At 38.1% G+C, this 19,894-nt stretch overlaps 1 protein-coding gene across 15 annotated transcripts in view; it reads left to right on the top strand.

The window, feature by feature from the left end:
* COL14A1 (collagen type XIV alpha 1 chain) overlaps window positions 1-19,894 on the top strand; it is a 125,609-nt gene that overhangs the window by 14,252 nt on the left and 91,463 nt on the right. For all 15 annotated transcript variants that reach the window (XR_015284028.1, XR_015284026.1, XR_015284025.1 and 12 more), the window contains 4 exons: window positions 176-297; window positions 5,864-5,980; window positions 7,070-7,213; window positions 10,390-10,476. Coding sequence is in view for 12 of the 15 variants with exons in the window: in XM_086879468.1 (XP_086735594.1) it covers window positions 176-297; window positions 5,864-5,980; window positions 7,070-7,213; window positions 10,390-10,476 (470 nt within the window). In the remaining 3 variants the exon portion in view is untranslated. The remainder of the gene's footprint in view (window positions 1-175; window positions 298-5,863; window positions 5,981-7,069; window positions 7,214-10,389; window positions 10,477-19,894) is intronic.

Below are 19,894 nucleotides of genomic sequence, written 5' to 3'. Positions count from 1 at the left end.
CCAGGAAAATTTGTATCCACTGATATCTGTGGTAAATTCCTTGTAGTTTGTTTGTTTTGTTTGCTGGAGTTTTTTGTTTGTTTTAATCAAATCCATATTTTCCCCACAATTTTTACTGAAGTGGATGCCTTCTCTTTGCCTGTTTAGTAAGTACTTTTGTTCCATGTTTTTCCAGACCTGCTGATACTGTGTGTATTGAGGGGAAGAAGATGTTTTGTCGATACGAGATACAGAGCTGTTCTCTCTTGGCTTTTCTAGCTGTCACAGCTTTTTTCATCGGTGATGTTCAGGGCCAAGGTAAGTCATAAATAAGAAGATGGACTTTTCACTCTGATGTGCAGAAATAGACCTTTTATTCCAAATGCAAATGTTACTTCCTCCTTTAGTAGGATGTGAATCCAGTAGTACTGAAATGAAGCAGGAATTTTACTACTGAGCTCGGGGAGCAGGTGGGAGTAGAATTACACCTTCATGTGTGCTCTTTGAACGCAGTATCTGAAATAGCGTAAATATTTGTGCAAATTAGTGTGTCTCAAAATGAGTTATACACGACATGTTTTTACTCCTATTTACATGAAAGTACTTATCAGAAATTGCTCTTATTGTCCTCTATGTAACCTAGTAAGTCTGAAGGATCAGCTATGATGTGAAGCTTGTATGGAATATGTATTTTTTCTCTTTTGGAACAGTAGCTCTTTTAGTGCTTATATCATGCCATATTGCACAGATCTGTTAAATGTCACAGACTACTTCTGCAGCTTTTAAAATGAAAATCTCCTTTGTGAATATTAAAGGATACTGCTGGAATTGTTAGGCTTACATACTGGTTGGATTGTATTGACAGTGACTTGACTGCTGGAGAAAATTTATCCTATTACTTGGGGAAGGAGGGAGGAAGAATACCAATGAGTTTTTATAATTTCTAAAGAAAGGCATTTCTCTCAACTTTAGATTTATGTAATCCCTTTGATATGAGATTGCATGGGTATAACCAGAAGCAGGATTGGATCCTGGGGTCTTTTAAAGCATTTTGTATAATGTATTATTCATGAGAACATTTGGAGACTATTGGCAACGTGAAGCTTTCAAAATCCTGATAATGCAAGTAGCAATGTTGTCCAGTCTGCGTGGCACTGGAGTGCTGGGGAAGCATACAATCTTAGATGTTTGGAAATCTGTGAGCACTGCACAAGCCTCTCCCAGAAGTTAGGGGCACATGTAAGCTGTAATATTTGTTGTCAGCAATGTGAGGTGAATCAAGAAATGTATGTACCCAATGTTCAGTGCATCATTCTGGTCAGAAATTAGGTCCAGAATGTTTGTTACTTGATGAACCAATAAAGCAAAGCATATGGTTTGTTCTGTATTTCAGTCCTAATTCATACGGTTAAGATTTGCAAAACAGGACCGGGTGTTGAGATCCACCTCCAGAAAGTTTTGCATAATTTCTTGATCTTGGAAAACTATATTCTTCTCTGCTTTTTTTTTTTTTAAACTGTGATTCAATCAGTTATAGCTGGAGAGTTTTCTCCCTTTAATACCGATACAATGAAATGAAGGTCAGAGAGGTTGTTTTTTTTCCACAGTAATCACACCAGCTAGAGTTGGTGTACTTGATGAATAAAGAACAATACTTCCCTTGTTCTTTTAGCAAGCATCAGCTATGGAATGCTGTCAGCAGTGTGATATTAAGCTAAGTGGATCATTACCTTAGCCCAACATGACTGTTATTCTATTGAATTAGGTGTTATGAAGTCACCTTTCCATGTTCACAGAAAAAAAATATCTCTTGGTACAATAAAACTAATAAGATGTTTCTAATATTCTTTATTTTCTCAAGGCTGCCACCTCTTGAAGTAAGCTCTTCATGCAGCTGGCTAACTCTTTACAATTTAATACAGTTTATTTGACTGTTCTAATCAACTGTACTTTCTGCCAAGGTGTAGGAAGAGCTGGCATTAGTTCCAGCTTGTTTCCTTCCTTTGGCAAAGATATTCAGGTAAAGGTGTGTAATGTGACTTCTTGGAAAGGAGAATATGTTTGTGAGACTGAGGCCAACATGCCTGAAGCTACAAATTATCTCTTCAGAGGAGCTATGTGGTTCTATCTCACTTTTTTGCCCTATTGCCTTATAAACCACATAGTGCTGTTCAGTTTTTGCTCAACATCAATTATTTTCTCAGCACTGCTGTTTCTTCCCCATTTAGTATAATGTATAAATAACAGCTTTTGTCTACTTATGTCTTATGTTCTTATGTAGTACATGAAAATAGCACTGGGCAAGAAAAACACTTGGGAATTTTTCATTTTTTCATAAATTAACTTGCTTTGAGAGTTTTTCTGTATTTAAAGATGGAAACTTTGTGTAGCAATAATTTTACTACTGTAATTGCTAAGTAATTGTGGTGCATATTAACTTGTTCAATTCTTATGACAACAGTAAATTGAAACCCACAATATTTAGTTAGTATCCAAACTTAGACTATTGGATGTCTTGGAGAATTGTCCATAAGCAATTTATTGTTTTTTTCCTTTTCAGTAAGAGTTGAAAACATTCTTTCCCTAGTTGTGCATAAGAGTTATGTGTTTGGAGAGCTAATTTACCTGGTGGCATAAACCAAAGCCTTGAACTTGTCAGTTTTCTTTTGGGTGACTGCTCTGATGTTGCTGACAGCCATTCTCTTTTGCATTCCTGTAAAACCACTTAATGAGATCTAGCTACTGATTTTTATAGCTTGGATTAATTTTTTTCCCTTTCTGCAAGAAGTGAGATTTTGTTCCACAGACAATAAAGGTCCAAAGAAATAAAGATATCCTCTTCAGGTTGGTGAATGCACAGTAATTCCCATCAATATTTTGTTGTCTGTTCGAGTGGTAGATTTTTAACTTTCTTAGCTATATGTACTTTTCTATGCCAGAACATTAGTCTTTGCACAACTAAGACACAGTTGATTATCTGCCTAGTGCATAATTGTTTTCTTTCTTATGGTTAATTGCTGTGTGGGACTGTCCCTTCCGCTGCACTGCTGCCATTGATACAAAAAGTACCCAGTGAAAATTGATCAGTTATGTAAAGACTATTCTGGCACAACTTTTCTAGTCTTTCACATTGTAACTCTGTAGTATACAAAAAAACTTCTGGTGATTGTGTCCTTCTTTGCTTGTAAGGTCTGTGATTGTTTTTTAGGGGCTCATATATTTACTTGTTTTGGTGATGGCTAATAGCAGTTAGGTCAGAACTATGCTTCTTTGTTAGAAGGTGCTTTCATAAACTGTCAAGTTGAAAGTAGGATGGAAAGGAAGAAGGTGGCAGAGAAAGTGAACTCTGAAATTCTAAGACATGATTGGGATTTTTTGTCAATCCTTGATGTTTGTTGCTCTCTGCTCTGCTTCTTAATCCCCATACAAATTTACCACTTAATCCCAGTAAAATCTGCAGCATTTTCACACTTACATACAGCCATTATTTAAAAGTTTATTTTTTATTCCTGAGGCAAAATAATAAAAGGAATTGTATTTTTGTGAACTTCTAGGTATGATTTGTCACTCGTGTTCATTCAGCCCCAATTTATTGTGATTTATGTATAGCTCAAAGACACAATGAATCTTGAGAATGAATTAAAAGCTGTAATCCATAATTGCAGTCTGCTTGGCTTTAAAAGCTTTTTGCCATAATCTCTGTCATGTTTTTACAATTATAGCATGCTGAATGTTCTTGCAGAAACCTGCCTAGCAAAACATTTTGCAATACGAGGGCCAAATTTTCAAAGACCTGATGTATCTGCAGCGATTCCTACACACCATCTTGCTCGCAGCCTCTTTCTTTCTAAACCTCAGGGAGGTGACAGGCAGACTGAAGATGAGGTCTGACAAGATTGTGCCCAGCATACAAGGGAATGCATGGGCTGGGTGTGAGCCCAGTGCTGCGAACCAGAACAGCTTGGAGTGTGTAGAGTTCATGTGCTGCCTGCTGTTTCTGTCCCCTTGCCTCTCTTCTTGAGCTTGTTCTCTGTGGTCTTTGAGAATGCATAGGTGTTGCTAAACTGTTCTTGGTACTTATGTACTCTCTTTTCCGTGTTCGGGTGTTGAGTCCCTCAAGGAAGAGAACTGCAGAACCTGCCCTTGGTCTGACAAAACTGCCACTTAGGGAATGAGAGGCTCAATGCAAGAGAATATATTTATTGTATTAAACCTTCAGATTCTTACTTCTAAGATCCAAAATGTATTTAAGAGTAGATGACATGAAAAACATGCACCCCTGAATCTCAAAAAACTACAGCCGGCCTTTTTCCTTCTTTCTTCCCCCAAGCTGCTGGAAAAAGTAGCATGTAGGAAAAAGTTACTGGTTTGGGACAGGTCTTTGGCTGATGCTGGTGCCAGAGCTGCATTGGCTGTAGCAGGTCAAATGGAGAGGCCAGAGGTTGTTGGCCAGCACATTCTGCCTGTTGACTCAGATGCTCCATGTGCTGTAATCCTCAAATCTCAGAAGTATCATGAGAGTGTTGGTTTATTATATCTGAAGGACCAACAAACTGTGGGCATGAGCCTAGTCAGTTAAGAGCAGTCTTAGCCCTGGAAAAAAGGAATTGCCACTTGCCTGCTTCAGATTAATTTCCCTGATTTCTTAGACTTACTAACAGAAACCTTAGGGATGTAATGGCAAAGGCACCAAGGGTTTGGAAAATGAAGAAGACTGTTCAAGGGGCTGTGGAGACAATGGGAAGAGAAGGAGTAAGGTTGGAGGTGTCAAAGGTTTTCTAGCCTTTCTAGTGTTCAGCCTCTGGGTAGCTTCCCTGGCTGCCTTTCCCTGTAGATCAGTTTGTTCTCTGTGAGCCAAATTCTCTTCAAATGTATGAAGGTTTTCCCTTGTTGACAGCCTTGGATACCCCAGGGTGCACTGCCAGCTGCTCTGCTGCAGTTCTTCAGTGAAGAAGGGCTGTGCCTCCCTGAAGCAGAGTGGAAAGGTTTTGCAGAGTGTGTTCCAGCATCTCCACTGAGTTTGACTGAGCAGTGGGATGCAAAACTTTGAAAAACTAGTTTATGAGCAGAGCCACAAAGTTGCTGATACTGTGGTAACAACATGGGGCAGTTTTTTCCATTTGTTCTTGTTTGGTTTGCTTCACTGATATATCACCTCTTTTTCAATCATTTCATGCTTTTATTCATTTCACCTGCTGCTTCAGTTTGAAACCTAGGTGGTGGCACAATATAAATAGAAGCCAAATTTTACTTACCATCCAGATTTCCCCTAAGTCTTGACTTGCCTGTGCATGCCAGCTAGTCTTGATGAGACTGAAGCAGTGTTTGCAGCTGCAAAGCTTTGTGCTGCGTAAGCCAGGTTTGCAAATTGGGCAGCTGATGTTCCCTTTGCCTTGTGCATGCCTGTCTTTTCTCTTGCTTATTCTCTCCTCACAAGGATTTGAAAATTTGGCCCTGGGTAATGTTCAGTGTGGGGAAATGCCCACAGTAATGAGAGGTAAAGGAGTGTAGGTCATGCATATTGTCAACATAAGCAAGAGAGCAGTTTTAATTACCATGTATTAACAAAGAGCATTTTTATTGCCAGCTTTGCCTGCTAAACTAGTGTCTTAACATCTAACATTGTTTGTCTTTCTGTCCTCTGCTGTTAGGTTGTTTAGTTTGTTTTGTAAAGAGATAAATAAAAGGTCTGTCTGAGGGAAGTAGTGCACTTGGGGATGTAATTTTACAAACTAATAAACTGATGTATGTGACATTTTAAATAACTTGCATCCTTTACCATTAAAATTTTGTGTTGTCTTCCTATATGTGTTTATTTTTGTTTGTTTAAAATTGGTTAGTCTTTATTTGAATTTAAAATGTTGTTTTCTTTCCGAACTTGCAGTGTCTCCACCAACAAGACTAAGATATAATGTAGTGAGTCCTGACAGTGTACAGATCTCTTGGAAAGCCCCCAAAGGGCAGTTCACTGGATATAAACTTCTTGTCACTCCAAGTTCAGGTAAAAGCCTGTATGTTCTCTTTTAAGGTGAAGGTCTCTTTTATGTCTTCCTAAGGCATAAAAGCTTTTCAGAGTTTAGTGTCATCCTCCACAATGCTGAAATTGTGAGCAGGATAATGTAGTACTGGCTGGTCAACAGAAGAGAGATTGATTTCACAAGAGGGATGTCAGGCACAGAAAATGGGAATTGAATGCTTAAGGTAGCAGAAGTGGGTCAGTGCTAGTTGTGCTTCATGTGTAGTCTTTGGGAATTGCCATTGATCATCTGTCTGTACCTTTCAGTGTGATGTAAGAAAGTCTAGGAAGGGTTCAAGGGAAAGCATGGAAATCCTAATTCAATCAACCTTTAAGGTGAATCTCCTTGTCCCTTATCCCTTAGTGAGCACTTTGGAAAAGATCAGGAATAATTTAAAAAAAAAACAAACAAGCAAGCAATCTTCTAAAGTTTTTTGAATGAAAACGTGAAAAATGTAGACAACAAATTTGCTGTATAGAGCCCGAAAGGTCCTACTTCTGTGCATTTAAAATTAAATTTAGATAGAGAAACAGTTTTAACATACTGCCAAAATACAACTTTGTGCATATGGCATGCAATCTTTACATGTAAATATATGCAATCTTTATATGTAAATATATAGAAATGTTTAATATTTGTATTTATACAGAATTTCCTTGCTCAGAGAAAGTTGGCAAAGAGAATATTCAGAGGTGATGTGGGTACAATAGGTTCAGAATTGGCAGCCAACCATGGAGTGAAAGCCTGTCAGTATGATGTTACCAAACTTGACAGATTTTGGTAAAACATTTCTTTTTTACTTAACGATTTTGCTGGACACCATTGCTGTTTCATGAGGCCCAGATAATGAGGTTGATCCTAAGAGCGATTCTGTTTATGAAAACTGGTTAGAGTGTCTGTCTTGTTGCATTTCTGGGATGTTCTCTGGCCTGGCTGTATAAGTAGTCCCAAAAGTGGATAAAGGGGGAATATTTAGGTCATGGTACAGCTAGTGGTATTTTTAACTCATGTTTACTGTGCTATAAAAACAAAGTTATGCATTTGTTGGATTTTTTTTGTCTTTTCTCCTGTAGGTGGAAAAACAAATCAATTAATTCTTCAAAATACTGCGACCAAAGCAATTATTCAAGGTCTCATTCCAGATCAAAATTATGCCCTTCAGATCATTGCATTCAATGAAGACAAGGAGAGTAAGCCAGCACAAGGCCAGTTCAGAAGTATGTGTCCCTTTATGGCTGACATACAGAATGTATCAGATATTTAATGTAACTTTTGAAATGGTGACAAGCCTTACACAAAGGGGAATGATGGAAAACCATTTTTTTCTGTGGTAGAAGGAAAATCAAAGCCATGTATTTTAACTGGTGCAAGTACAGGTGGAGGCCTGAATTGATTATATAATATATTCTTGCATTGGGCTATCTTTGTTTCCATTGGACTGGCATTCCTTTCTTTCTCATTTCATTAGGAAATTAGATGCTATTTCATGGAAAGAACATTCAGTGAGTAGAAAGAAACTGCTGTATTCTGACACTTAAAAAATTTCCATTTTATTAAAATAATGTTATAGCTGTGCCAACTGGCAACTAGATGCTAGTTCAGTAGAATGAAAGGCTGATTTCTTAATGGTCTCCAGTGGTCAAATATGTTTATAAATTTAATTTCTTTTATATGACCAAGACATACTCTTAATGTCTATATCACAGTGATATATACACATCTGATTTATCTTGATCTTCATGTTAAACATGTTAAATATGATCAGTGGAGATTTGGTTTATAATGTGTTTTATTAGTTGGAAGCCTAATGAATTCTCTGACACTAATTTTTTATCACTGTCTTTGCTAAATTACCTTTCTCTTAAAACCACCACAAGATAAAATATGCTGAGTACTTGATGTGATGTGTATCCAAGCCCTTTTAGCTTTTCATCACTACAACTTTTTTATTACATTTATGCATTTTATTCCATTTATTCCATTTATTCCATTTATGCATTACATTGCATTTATTACCTTAAGTTAGGAAACCCACAAAACCACAGATTACTTTAGCATTAAAGAGAAGCCCACAGCAAATTCTACAATATTATATATTAGTTATATATTATATTTGTTTTATTATAATATATATATAATATAATAATATTCTAGAATATTATATATGTAGCTGCTTTTGAAATGGCATTTAGGAAAAGTAAAACTGGCAACTCAATTTAAGGATATGGGGATAGTATACTCTCTTTGCTGCACTTAAGGCTGGAGTTTCATTTAAAAACATGATACCTTTCATGAGTAAAACCAGATACAGCATATATACAAATTCTTTTTTTGCTCTCCTGTATTATAGGTTTTTTTCCCCTGTTCTCTGACATGTGGTCACTAATTCTTGAGATGAAAAAAGGTCAAATATATAAAGAGGTTTGAGAGTATTATCTGGTTTAGTGCACTGGAAGTATGGTTTTAATGCTGTGGAGTTGTAACTCTTGTACTAAGAATTCTCAAACTTACAATAAAATTTTATTGTCAAAAGAGTATTTCCTTTATATAGTGAGGTATACATTCTTATTCTAATACATAGTGTTTAATGAACTAAGATCAATGGGAATTTTGTTTCTTTTGAAAATGCAGATGTTAAAACACATGCTAGATAAAATCTTTTTCTGTGTAGATATTTGAGTAAAACTGCTGTCTTGGCTCTTCCTATGTGGTTAGAATTTTGACAGTTCCTGAATCCAGAAATCTCTGTTAGGATGTGACCAACTTGTCCCCTTTGAACATTTTCAGACTTCTTTACCATTTTCTCTGGAGACTTGCCCCTCAATAGCAGTAGCATTAGAGGAGGCAAGCTAATTGGCTTTGTTCTTGGCCTTTTTTCAAAGGAATGCTCCTAGAAGGATAAGCAGCAGCAGCATCCTTTTTGGCAAATATTATTCCAGTATTTCACCTCTTGTTTTAGTCAGATTCTTTTTCAGTTAACGCTTAAACCCAGACTTCTGACCAAGAGCTGTTGTTGTTGTGGAATTATCTGTAACCTAGCTAATAACCAATAACCAAGATCTACCTTGGTAAAAGCTGGCTCCTCAGCAAGCTTGTGGACTTGAATTTGCTCCCAGAGCAGTTTCACAATTGGTTTCTAAAGGCAGAGGTGATACACAATCACATGTGCTGTCTTAGTAAGAAGAGGAGTCAAAATTTCAGGTTTTTTGCTCTCACCTCTGTACCTGGAGTGTGAGCTCTATAGGTTCTGCAAAGGGTTGTTGTACTGAGAAAATCACATTCAGATATTTGACAGTGCCTTGTTGTCTTCCTTAGTCTTGTGATGATGTTTTCAATTGGAACACTCCTGGTTGATTCAGATATTCCATATACTATTGGGTAAATTAGTAAATCCATTTGACTTCGGTCCCACTAATGTACAACAGAATATTTGCATTGTCTTTCTTACATAGCCAAGAGACAGATAACCTTCTTTCATGCCCTCACAGTGTTTTTTTGAATGATGCAACACAGAGAAATTTGGTCCTGGCTGAGGATCAGTGCCTTCTTGGATGAATGTCAGTCATAATCCAGTTTTACATAAATTAAGAAGTGTAATTGGAGTAGAATTTTATTTTTTGTGAAGATATTCTCAGCTTCGTTGTTTTAAGCTTTTCCTGTCTGTTGCGGTCAGATGGAGTGTGGATACCAATTAGTATTCCAAGAAAATTCTGGAAGGGCTTGTTCTTCCCAATACGTGACTTTAGCAATGACTTTGTCAGAACCTTTCAGGCTATTAGTAGAGCAATACTGTTCTACTAATGTAATATTAGGAATTGCTAACCAAATTGTGTTCTGCTTGGCTGCTGTGAGCGATCTGGGACATAGTAAAGGAGGTATCCCACCCACTTGTAGAACAGGAAACTGTCAAAGTCTCTTCTCTGGAGCAGCCTTGCACTCCTGGGAGTGCATTGGTGCCCTGAATACAATTTGGGCATGGGATCTAAGCTGATTCTGTAACGAGGACAGTGTAACAGCTGGCCTATGTGCTTTTGTGTTGACTGTCTTGGAGTGGAACTTTGCAATATTGGACTTTCCCCAGCTAGCTTTGCCAATTTTCTGGACTGTATTTCTAGTGTGGGATCTTGTCTGCATGGGCTTAGGTGCTGATGTCACTATTTGGACTCTCCTGTGTGAAGAGAGTCAGTTTTGAGAGTTTTAATGATGATAGAATGGGGAAAGATCCATAAAAATAATAAATGCAAAGGGAGGGAGGGAAAACAGAGAAACAGTAACTCATTACCTAAACATATCTTCAGATGCTCTGTGCAACTACTTTATCAGGAAGAAGAAAACAACATGCTTGTAACTGCATTGTTTCTAGATTAATTGATTTTCCTCCCTTACTTTACAGTTAAAGACATAGAGAGAAGAAAAGACACAAGTAAATCCAAGGTGAAGGATCCAGAAAAAACAAATGCGAGTAAACCAGCTCCAGAAGGTCAGATCATAATGCATACGACTTATGGGATATTTTGAAAATAATCAACTTCTCTGTTTAACTTGGCCATTGTAGAGATTTTCTGTAAGTCAGTACTTTAAATCTGGTTCCCAGGGTTAAATTGAATAGAGGAGAAAAACCAATATTTTCAGAAATATTGGAGAGCTGCTGCAGAAGTATTGCTTTTAGTTCTGTGTTTTGCTTTGCTTTTTTAAAAAGTCCTACTGCCATCATGAATAGATGAAAATTATTAAAAATAATTTTAGATAATGTTAAAATTATTAAAAGCTGCTTCTACTTCCCCACTGGGGGCACTTTGAGTAGTGGAAGAATCATGCAGGTGTGTGTGTATGTTATAACTTCTTTATCTTGGCTCTGAGACAGACTGGCAATATTAATTCCCACCTAAAGTCTAACTGATACTTTTGTATAATTAGCCTCATAATAGCTTGATAAGTCTGTCCTAGTGCAGGTTGTATATATGAAAACATTTGAAACATTTTGAGGGAGGGGAAGAAAAAAGAGTTAATTTTGTCCTGATGCAAGGTTCCAATCTTCTGGTGAAATGTGATATTGCTTGCCATAAGAAGTTTGTCTAGTATGGATGAAAATCTATTTCAAGCTTAATATACAGCTCTATTTCCTGTTATTTTAAATTCAAATAGCATCTTCTTTGTGAAGTAACCACAACAGTAATTATTCCCTTCAGTGGTTGTTTGTGGTATACAGAGCAAGAGGAGCTTGGTATGACCTTAAATAGTCTCTCTATGAATAAACTGGAGAGTTTCAAGGATCCCATTTTCCCCTGCCATATAAATCTGTCTCCAGTGATGCAAGTATTAAAGACCTTACACAAATTTCCTTGAAGCCCATGCAAATTTTTCTTAGGTGGGTTTTTATTCTTACCACGCATTTCTGTGTCATGTTGTATTTATTAACACTATGCAAGTTTGTTTCCATACAGCATTTCTCAAAACAAAACACCCTTGAATTCCATTGGGTGCACTGGAAGAATGTTAGCTAGTGTTTGCAACACTGGAGAAACAAGTGTACCTGCTAGTGTGTGACAGGGTAATGGATAGGTGATCTTTCCTATAGCATGTCTAGAGGAAGGCTGAATTGGAAGAAATGACAGAACTGAGAAGGAAAATGTGATTTGCTTTCTTAATGAAAGACAAGTGATAAAAGTTGAAGGAGGGAAAACTGGGCCTGTACTTGGAAAATGTTGATTAAATACAGACAGAGGAAAGTGTCTGCCAGACTGTGGGAGAGAATTTATGCTTTATTCGTGGAGTAAAATACAACTGGCAAGAGGAGCTTGGATCTGCAGTCTCTTCCTTTTTAGGATTCATGTTTACTTTTGAAGTCTTTAGTCACTTTTCTCATCCCTGCACCACTTTTTACTCATCTGAACTACTTCAGTTGTATCTGGGCAGTTTGTAACAGAACAAAATATATCTCCATCCAGTACTTGTGAAAAGATATTGCCTTATGCTCACTGTAGCAGGTTTTACTAGAAAACAAACCTGATCACAAAGAAAAAATATTGTGCTAATTTTTATGAATCCTTGAATTTGTTTAACCCTATTTCCAACTCAGCTATATATAATTGTAAAGTAACAGACCTTTTTCCTCTGGTCTAACTATTGCATATTTCTCTGCATTGCACGGTTATAATGATTATTCAAAGTGATGGAGATTCCAACTGAATGACTTCAGCGGGAGTAGGATGAGATTCCAAGAAAAAATGTTGGGCAAAAATAACAGCAGCAGCAAAAAATGTGTGGCTGGGGTAGAAGTGAATTCAGAAGTGAAACAGACATTAAAGGTATCAAAATTTTCTTAGTTCAATATATAAAGATTGTTCCACCTCAAACTGAAATTGGATCAAAGAAATAAGGAAAAGTCTGAAAGAAATGGATTAAAGAAATAAGTGCAAAATTTTACAGCAAAACCATAATAACTTGATCCTCTGCAGATGTCTGACAGGAAATGATTTGAGTACAACCAAATGAATTCAGGCCAGCAGTTAATTGGTTTCATAACCATTTAGTGTACAGCTAAATTTGATGGATTTAATGGCAACCCTGATACATTCTGTGGCTGCGTTTATGTCTTTGGTAAAGTTGGTTAGACCTTAGGAGTTAACACTACAGAAAAATTTATTAGAATTGTAAAATCATTGAGGTTGGAAAAACCTGAAGGATCATCAAGTCCAATCTTTGACCTAATACCATGTCCACAGAAACATCTCATGAAGAGCCACATCCATTCAGTCGTTGAACGCTTCCATGGATGGTGACTGCACCAATTCCCTGGCAGCCTGTTCCAATATTTACACTCTCCTGCCGTGATGAAATTTTTTGCAATATCCAATCTGAATCTCCCCTGGTTCACCTTGAGACCATTTCTCCTTGCCCTGTCCCTTGTTACCTGTCAGAAGAGCCCGACCTCCACCTGGCCACAGCCTCATTCAGGAGTGTAGAGCATGACAAGGTCTCCCCTGAGCCTCCTTTTCTCCAGGCCAAGCAGCCCCAGATCCCTCAGCTGCTCCTCATCTGATCTGTGCTCCAGACCCTTCCCCAGCTCCATTGCCCTTCTCTGGACACACTCCAGCCCCTCAGTGTCCTTCTTGTAGTGATGGGCCCAGAACTGGACACAGCACTCGAGGTGTGACCTCACCAGCACCGGGGGTCAATCTCTGCCTTGGTCCTGCTGGCCACACTGTTCCTGATCCAGGCCAGGATGCCATTGGCCTTCTTGGCCAGCTGGGCACACACTGCCTCATGTTCAGCCACTGGTGACCAGCACCCACAGGTCCTTTTCCAAGGGCAGCTTTCCAGCCACTTTTCCCCAGCCTGTAGGACTGCATGGATTTGTTGTGACCCAAGTGCAGGACCCAGCACTTGGCCTTGTTGAACCTCACACCATTGACTTTGGGCCATTACTCCAGACTGTCCAGATTCCTCTGCAAACCCCTCCCACCCTCCAGCAGATGAACACTGATGCCAAGCTTTGTGTTGTCTGTGACTGTTGTCACTGAGGGTGTTATCAATGTGTTTGTATAAAGTTTTTTAAATCTTTAATGATGGCAGTCAGGTTGAGTTAGGTAGAATAATGTCTTACCTGAGAACAAGAGCAATCTTTGCCCATAAGATAAATTGAAAACAACCATTGTCCAGACTACTATTGTCAGTGGCTGTGGTTTCTGCTCTTCTCTTGAGTGAAGGAGGACCATAATTCCCCAGTTATTAGTGTCAAGTTTTGATGTAAAGAGGTGCCTTCTGTGAGCCATCTTCACCACTTGCTACAGAATTATGCTCACTGGCATTAGTAAACCAGAAAATCCACAATCATTGTTTTGGGACAGAACTAATAAAGCGCACCCATGTACTTGTCAGTGAGTATGAAAAAAGAGTATGAACTCTTTCAATATTACAAGCTCCAGTTTGTGCATTATGATGTCATGTATCCTGCTGATTTTCCTGAAAGGCACTACAGGCACAGTATGGTATAAAGTTTCTGTTTATAAATACTTAGCTAATATACCTTCTTCAAGGTCACACAATAAACCCCAGAAATTTCAATTTCCATGGGACAAAGATTTCACCATAACACTTATGCTCCTAGAAACCAGCTCTTTGCTAAGAAATGCAACATATAAATACCTGTACTCATGATTCTATGTTCCAGAGAATTTCACTTGTATTTTCATCTGTGGTTTGGAGGACTGTTTATGTATACTTTGTTTGATATATGTATATATACACATACATTTATGTATGTATACTATGTTTTATGTATATGTATTCTGTCTGCTATTTAATTACCAACTGTCTAAGGCTCTGAGCAGTGATGGGAGCTGTAAATGCCTTCTCCTGAACTCCCAAATCTACTTTCTTCTTCTGTCCTTAAATTAAATTGTTATGAGGGTTTTCCTCTGTCTTTATGGAACTCTGTCAACAGCTTGTATGGCTTGTTAGTAAAGCAGCTCCAGCAACCTAGATTAAAATTTTCCATCTATTCTGTCCTAATCATTCAAGTAGTTTAAAAAGATTTACTCCTTTTCTGCTGTAAGTACTGTGCTCTTATCTCAAGCAAACCTCTAGTGTATGTCATGGTGCCAAATTAATTCAGGCTTAATGTCTAGCACTCAGCCATCAAATATTCACTTTATATTTTATTTCCAGAAACTTTCTGTATGACTACTTTCAAGTCTTCAATCTCCTTTCTATATTTTTGAGAGCCTGTCATTTTTCAGTGCAGTGATTTATCACTGCTGTGCACACTCATATTAATAATGTCAGAAGCCTTTTCTCTTTCTGTCTGTTGAGAAAAAGCTCACAGATGCAGCTTCTTTCAGCATGCAATGATATTTGAGTGCTTGTACCCTGGCTTCTCTCCAACTCCCTCGTGTACAAAGCTCTTTTCTGTACAGCGACAGGGGTTAATACATTCTGTGCCTTCTCAGATGTTTTACAGATTCTCAGAAAGCTTCTATGACTGATTCTCTAATCAAATCCCTTTGGGGAGGGGAGAATCAGTGCTTTGACTATATCCTCTGGGAAATATATGACTATATCTTTTTCTGTAGAGTATTTCTCCATGTATCTGAACTGGGTTTAGCTACCCATTTCAATATAAACAACAAAACACTGAGGCCAGTTTTATCTGCATGCCTGTTGATTTGATTGGGGGGGCGCTGTTAGTTGAGAGGTGTGGTGGCTTAGTGTAGGCTACCAGCCAAACTTCCACCTAGCTGCTTGCTTATTCCTCTTCCCTGCAGGATGGGAGAGAAAAGAGGAAGAACAGGAATGAAAGAGTTCATAGGTTGAGATAAAGACAGGGAGACTGCTTACCAGTTGCCATGGTAGGCAAACAGAGTCAAGTGGGGGGGAAGATTTACTTCTTTTTTTTTTTTTTTTTTTTTTTTTTCCAGTTAAAAAATTTGCTAATGTGGGTAGTGGGAAACAAAAGAGACAAACATTTAAACAACAGTTTTCCTTTCCATTTTCCCAGGCTCAGTTTGACCTCCTCCCAGACTCCTCTCCTCCCTTGTTATCACTGCAAACTACACTCAGTCCAAGTCCCTTCAGAGAGGAAGCAAGTGGTGCAAAAGGGGTGTTGAGAGGTTGTGAGCAGGGCGTAGTGGTTTCTCTCTTCCATTCCTTTCTTCTCATACCTTTCTTCTCCATGTACATCATCCACAGGCTGCAGAGAATATCTGCTCTGCCATGGAGCACACTCTCCTCTGACCTTGGGGTTCTGTCTACTGTTTCGCACTCTTTTTCACTCTCCTTCACTCTTTGCTGGGCATTTCTTTTTCCTTTCTTAAAAATGTTTTCCCAGAAGTGCCATCACCTGTCCATGGACACTTGGCCTCTTTTCACTCCTGCAACCTTCATCCTGCCAAGCCTGGCCACAAACAATGCCAAAGGTGCTCTGTTTGTGCTTTACAGGAGTAAAGAATTTACACAGTCTTTAACCTGTCCTGTTTGGAAATCCCCTTATGCAAATCTCAAATCAAGATGATTTAGGACAGCACAGGGCATGTATGAGTCAGATTTCTCTTCTGAATCAGGTGCTGCAGGATGAGCCTTACACAGTCTGTAGACATTCAAACAATGAGAAATAAGCTCCCATAAAAGACTGTAATTTGTGTACCACAATGGTAGTTACTTTCTGATTGTAAAGTGTGTGTAATAAACAGTAAGTTTACTACAGTATGACTGCTTAGGGAGGTCAGGGATCTTTACTGCACAGCACAGAACACAGAAGTTTGTTCAACCTTTGCAAATTAAAATTGTGTTTCACTCCAGAGCAAGTCCATTTTCACACCAGGGCAGGTGTGGTTTTCTCAGTGATTTCTATGAAAATCCAGTGATATGGCACTGAGTTAAAATACCTGGGGGAACTGCAGCTTTTTCTATCCCTTAAGTGCCTCTTTCTGATGAGAGTCACCTTTACCACATGATAGGAGCCAAACTGGTAGAACATTAGCTGAGCTCTCTGGGCTGGTGGGAAGCCAGCTGAAAGCTCTGACAAAATGGGTGTTGCCACCCTGCCCAAACAGAATATAGAGGAAGCTCTAGGAGAAATTGATTGACAATAAAAGCTAGATCTGAGTTTCACATTGTGGAAGACTGGGACAAGCAGGTAGAAAGTTAGGACAGAGAATTTATAACTCATTTATTTTCTGTGATTATAGAATGGATAACTTGGCAATGGAAAATTTAGATATTTGGTGAGTGAAAAAAGGCACAGTAATCATAGTGGGCTTTAGAATTAGAAAAGCAGAAGCTCTGTATAATGAGCTGTGTAATGCCATACCTTGGCATTAGGTGCAGATGTCAGGTTACATTATCTGTATGTAAGTAAGATAACCTGAACTAATATTAAAAACAGCAAATAGTGACTTCATGTGCCTTGATCAGTAGTCCTGCACTGTATATTAATTTAAATTAAAAAATTTTTGCAGAAGAGGTTAAAGTTAGCTGTAAGGAGAAACAAAGGTTTCCTTTGAAAGAATTTAATACTAGTAGTGACCTTTAATGAATTTAACATAGTTACTAATATTATCATTATGATTTTGATTATGCACACAGATATGTACATATACAAGTTATAAATGCAATGAAGAATAGCTGCTCATTTAGTCAAAGCTACCTCTGACACATACTGTTTCCATTCTCCTTTTTTTGTATTCACTACTCAGTGATGCAGAGAGAAGAGATTCTGGTTATATTGTACTAAATTTCACGTTTTTAGCACTTTCAGGGTTCAGTATCCTAAAGTGTTCTGGAAAGAGGCCTGAAGCCATCTGTCATGTGATACCTACCTGCTGAGTAGCAATAAGTATGCCTGCAGTTTCTTTTGGGCAAGTGTGATCTGCCTCTGCTCAGTTGCCTGTAAAAACTGTGTAGATATATCCAAAGTTATTATGGTTTTGTGGTAGGATAGTTTTTGATATTTTTTTTAAACTTCCTGATGTGTTGTACATTATTAATGATGTTATTATTTAAATTATTTCTACAATCTTTCAATGTAAATATTTCTGAATTATTTTTTTTTTCATAATGTGTTTTTCATTCAGTGCAATGCACCTATCAGACAACACAAAAGGTATATCCGTCCTCAAAATGCTATGGTGTACTTGTCTGAGGTTTCTATTTTAATAGCTCTTAGAGAGAGGTGGAATCAGTCTTCTGATAGTGGTAGAAATGAGAGATGTGTAATCTTAAAAAGATATACTGATTTGCATTCTTCTTTCAGCATTCCTACTACATTTGATGCAAATGAGCTTTGACATTCATTCATAATGTTATAGCTGTTGAATGGCACTATTTAAGCAGAGTAGGAAAAATCCACAGAGAAGTATATTAAGGTACTAGTCAGCAGAAGAGACTATCTAATTTATTAACTTGTCTGTTTAGTTAATGTCAGATGCTTCACTAAGTATTACTAGACAGTGTGAAATGAGTGCTATGAGGTATTTGACTAAACCACAGGAATGAATACCTTCTGAACTTCTGCTTCATTGGCAGTGTTTCATAGTTTTACTCACTTCATCCTGGCTAATGTAACTGCAAATGTTGGTTTTAGTCATGATTTTTTTATTACTTGCTGAACTCCAGGGCTATGGAACTCATTAACTCTGTCTTTACGCAACCTATAATTTGATTTACTAGCAGGGTTTCCTTGAGCTTTCTGGAGGACACTTTAGGTCTTGATTATGAGCAGCAGAAGAAAGAAATGATAACTATGCTGTGTGGGCATTTTTCCCCCGTGCCATAATGTTCTTCCTAAACAGTCTTTGTCTTTTCTCAGCTCTTGCACATTTTTCAGCTTTTGCAATCTGAGGGTAAAAGCAAAATTTGTTGCAAAGTACTTAGCTCTTTCACTTTAAATACTATTTTTTGGTCTTGCTTTGGGGACCACTGAATCCTTTAGCCCAGTGCCCCAGCTCCAGCCAGTAGCAAGACTAAGCACATAGTCCCAATAGGTCTGGGATGATCAAGCACAGGGCCTGGCCAAGCAAGTACTAATCAGCCATTTCTGCAGATGGAACTGGTCCCCTTGATGCCTTAATTGTTCTATTTTCCCATGCATGTTTTTCCCCAAACTACCTTTCAATGCTTTTTGGATCCTCTCCTAAACATATCTTATTAGATCTTGCACAGTCCCCAGGTACTCATTCCTGTATCCCCTCAGCTGTGACCCACCAGTCTGAACCATACAGACCATGTTATGAAGTAAGAGCAAGTTATCCAAATGTGTGACTGATCTCAGAAGATGTAAGCAGGATGAAACCTGTGCACATATTATTCAGTTTCTGGGTTGATGCTGGAATTAAACAAGAGGCAAAAGAGAGAAAAAAATTCTGCATACCTCTTGTTTTCTTTTGTCCCAGTGCAGTAGAGTATTGAAGGGTTGCTTGAACTAGACGCAACCAAGTTTACTCCAAAACTAATAGCAGTTCAGTGATCCTGTTCAGTACAGCAGTCTCCCTGGTGAATGCACTTCCCTGCTCAGAACTAGCTAGCTCAACATCTACCTCATCCTCCATTCCAAAGTGTAGAGACAACCCTGGCCATTAGCCTTTAGCATCAGTTTCTTGATGCTGCAAAATGGGAAAATTGCCTACTTCAGAGATACGTTAGATTATTTAAACATTATGGAATACTTTTATATGATAGGTTTCATTTTTTGACATTTGTAAATGAAAATCTGCATCAGAAAATATAGTGAGTTTAGAACTATTCATTGCATTTATCTACATTCTAGGCTACTGCCTACATTGCCCTAAAAGGTATCTATGCATAATACTGAGGCTAATATTTCACCTTTGCAGTGTCTGTAGGGAGTATGGGGATGCATTGCCTTGTCATGGATGAAACAGGATGCACATCTACTGTCCTTAGCTGCCTCACACCTGAGGACATGTGCTTTATCTAGACTGTTAATTCAGGATTCTTTTTTGGTTTACTTTTCAGTTCTGTGTTTACCATCTTGGCAAATATGTTTGTAGTCTTTAGTAAAAGCTGCTTTTCAGCACTGAGTGGCATTTGTAGTGACATTTGCAGTGACATTTGCAGTGACATGCAAATGACTTGATTGTCAGTAACTCTTGTGTGTGTGGTGCATACCTGCTTGTTCTAGCATTTACTAATAAACTAAAAATAATATGAACATAGAAATGAATCTATTTTCTATGCTTCTTCAAGGGGAGTAGTGCCCTGGGAGGCCTCCCTTGAGAAGACTGGGTAATGCTTGGACCATGCTTCAGCATTATTAGAACATTTTGGACCACCACAAAGATTTGGCAAGCATTTGTTATTATGTTCCTTTCACCATGCTCTTCTGATCACTCTGAGGTTGCTTAGCCCAGACAGTATTTTGTAGACCTGATTTTGGTTTC

Source organism: Cyanistes caeruleus, chromosome 1 (assembly GCF_971803275.1).
Source record: "Cyanistes caeruleus chromosome 1, bCyaCae1.hap1.1, whole genome shotgun sequence".
Taxonomy (NCBI): Eukaryota; Metazoa; Chordata; class Aves; order Passeriformes; family Paridae; genus Cyanistes; species Cyanistes caeruleus.
Note: the sequence above shows the minus strand (reverse complement) of the source record. Positions and strands in the feature narration are given on the sequence as shown.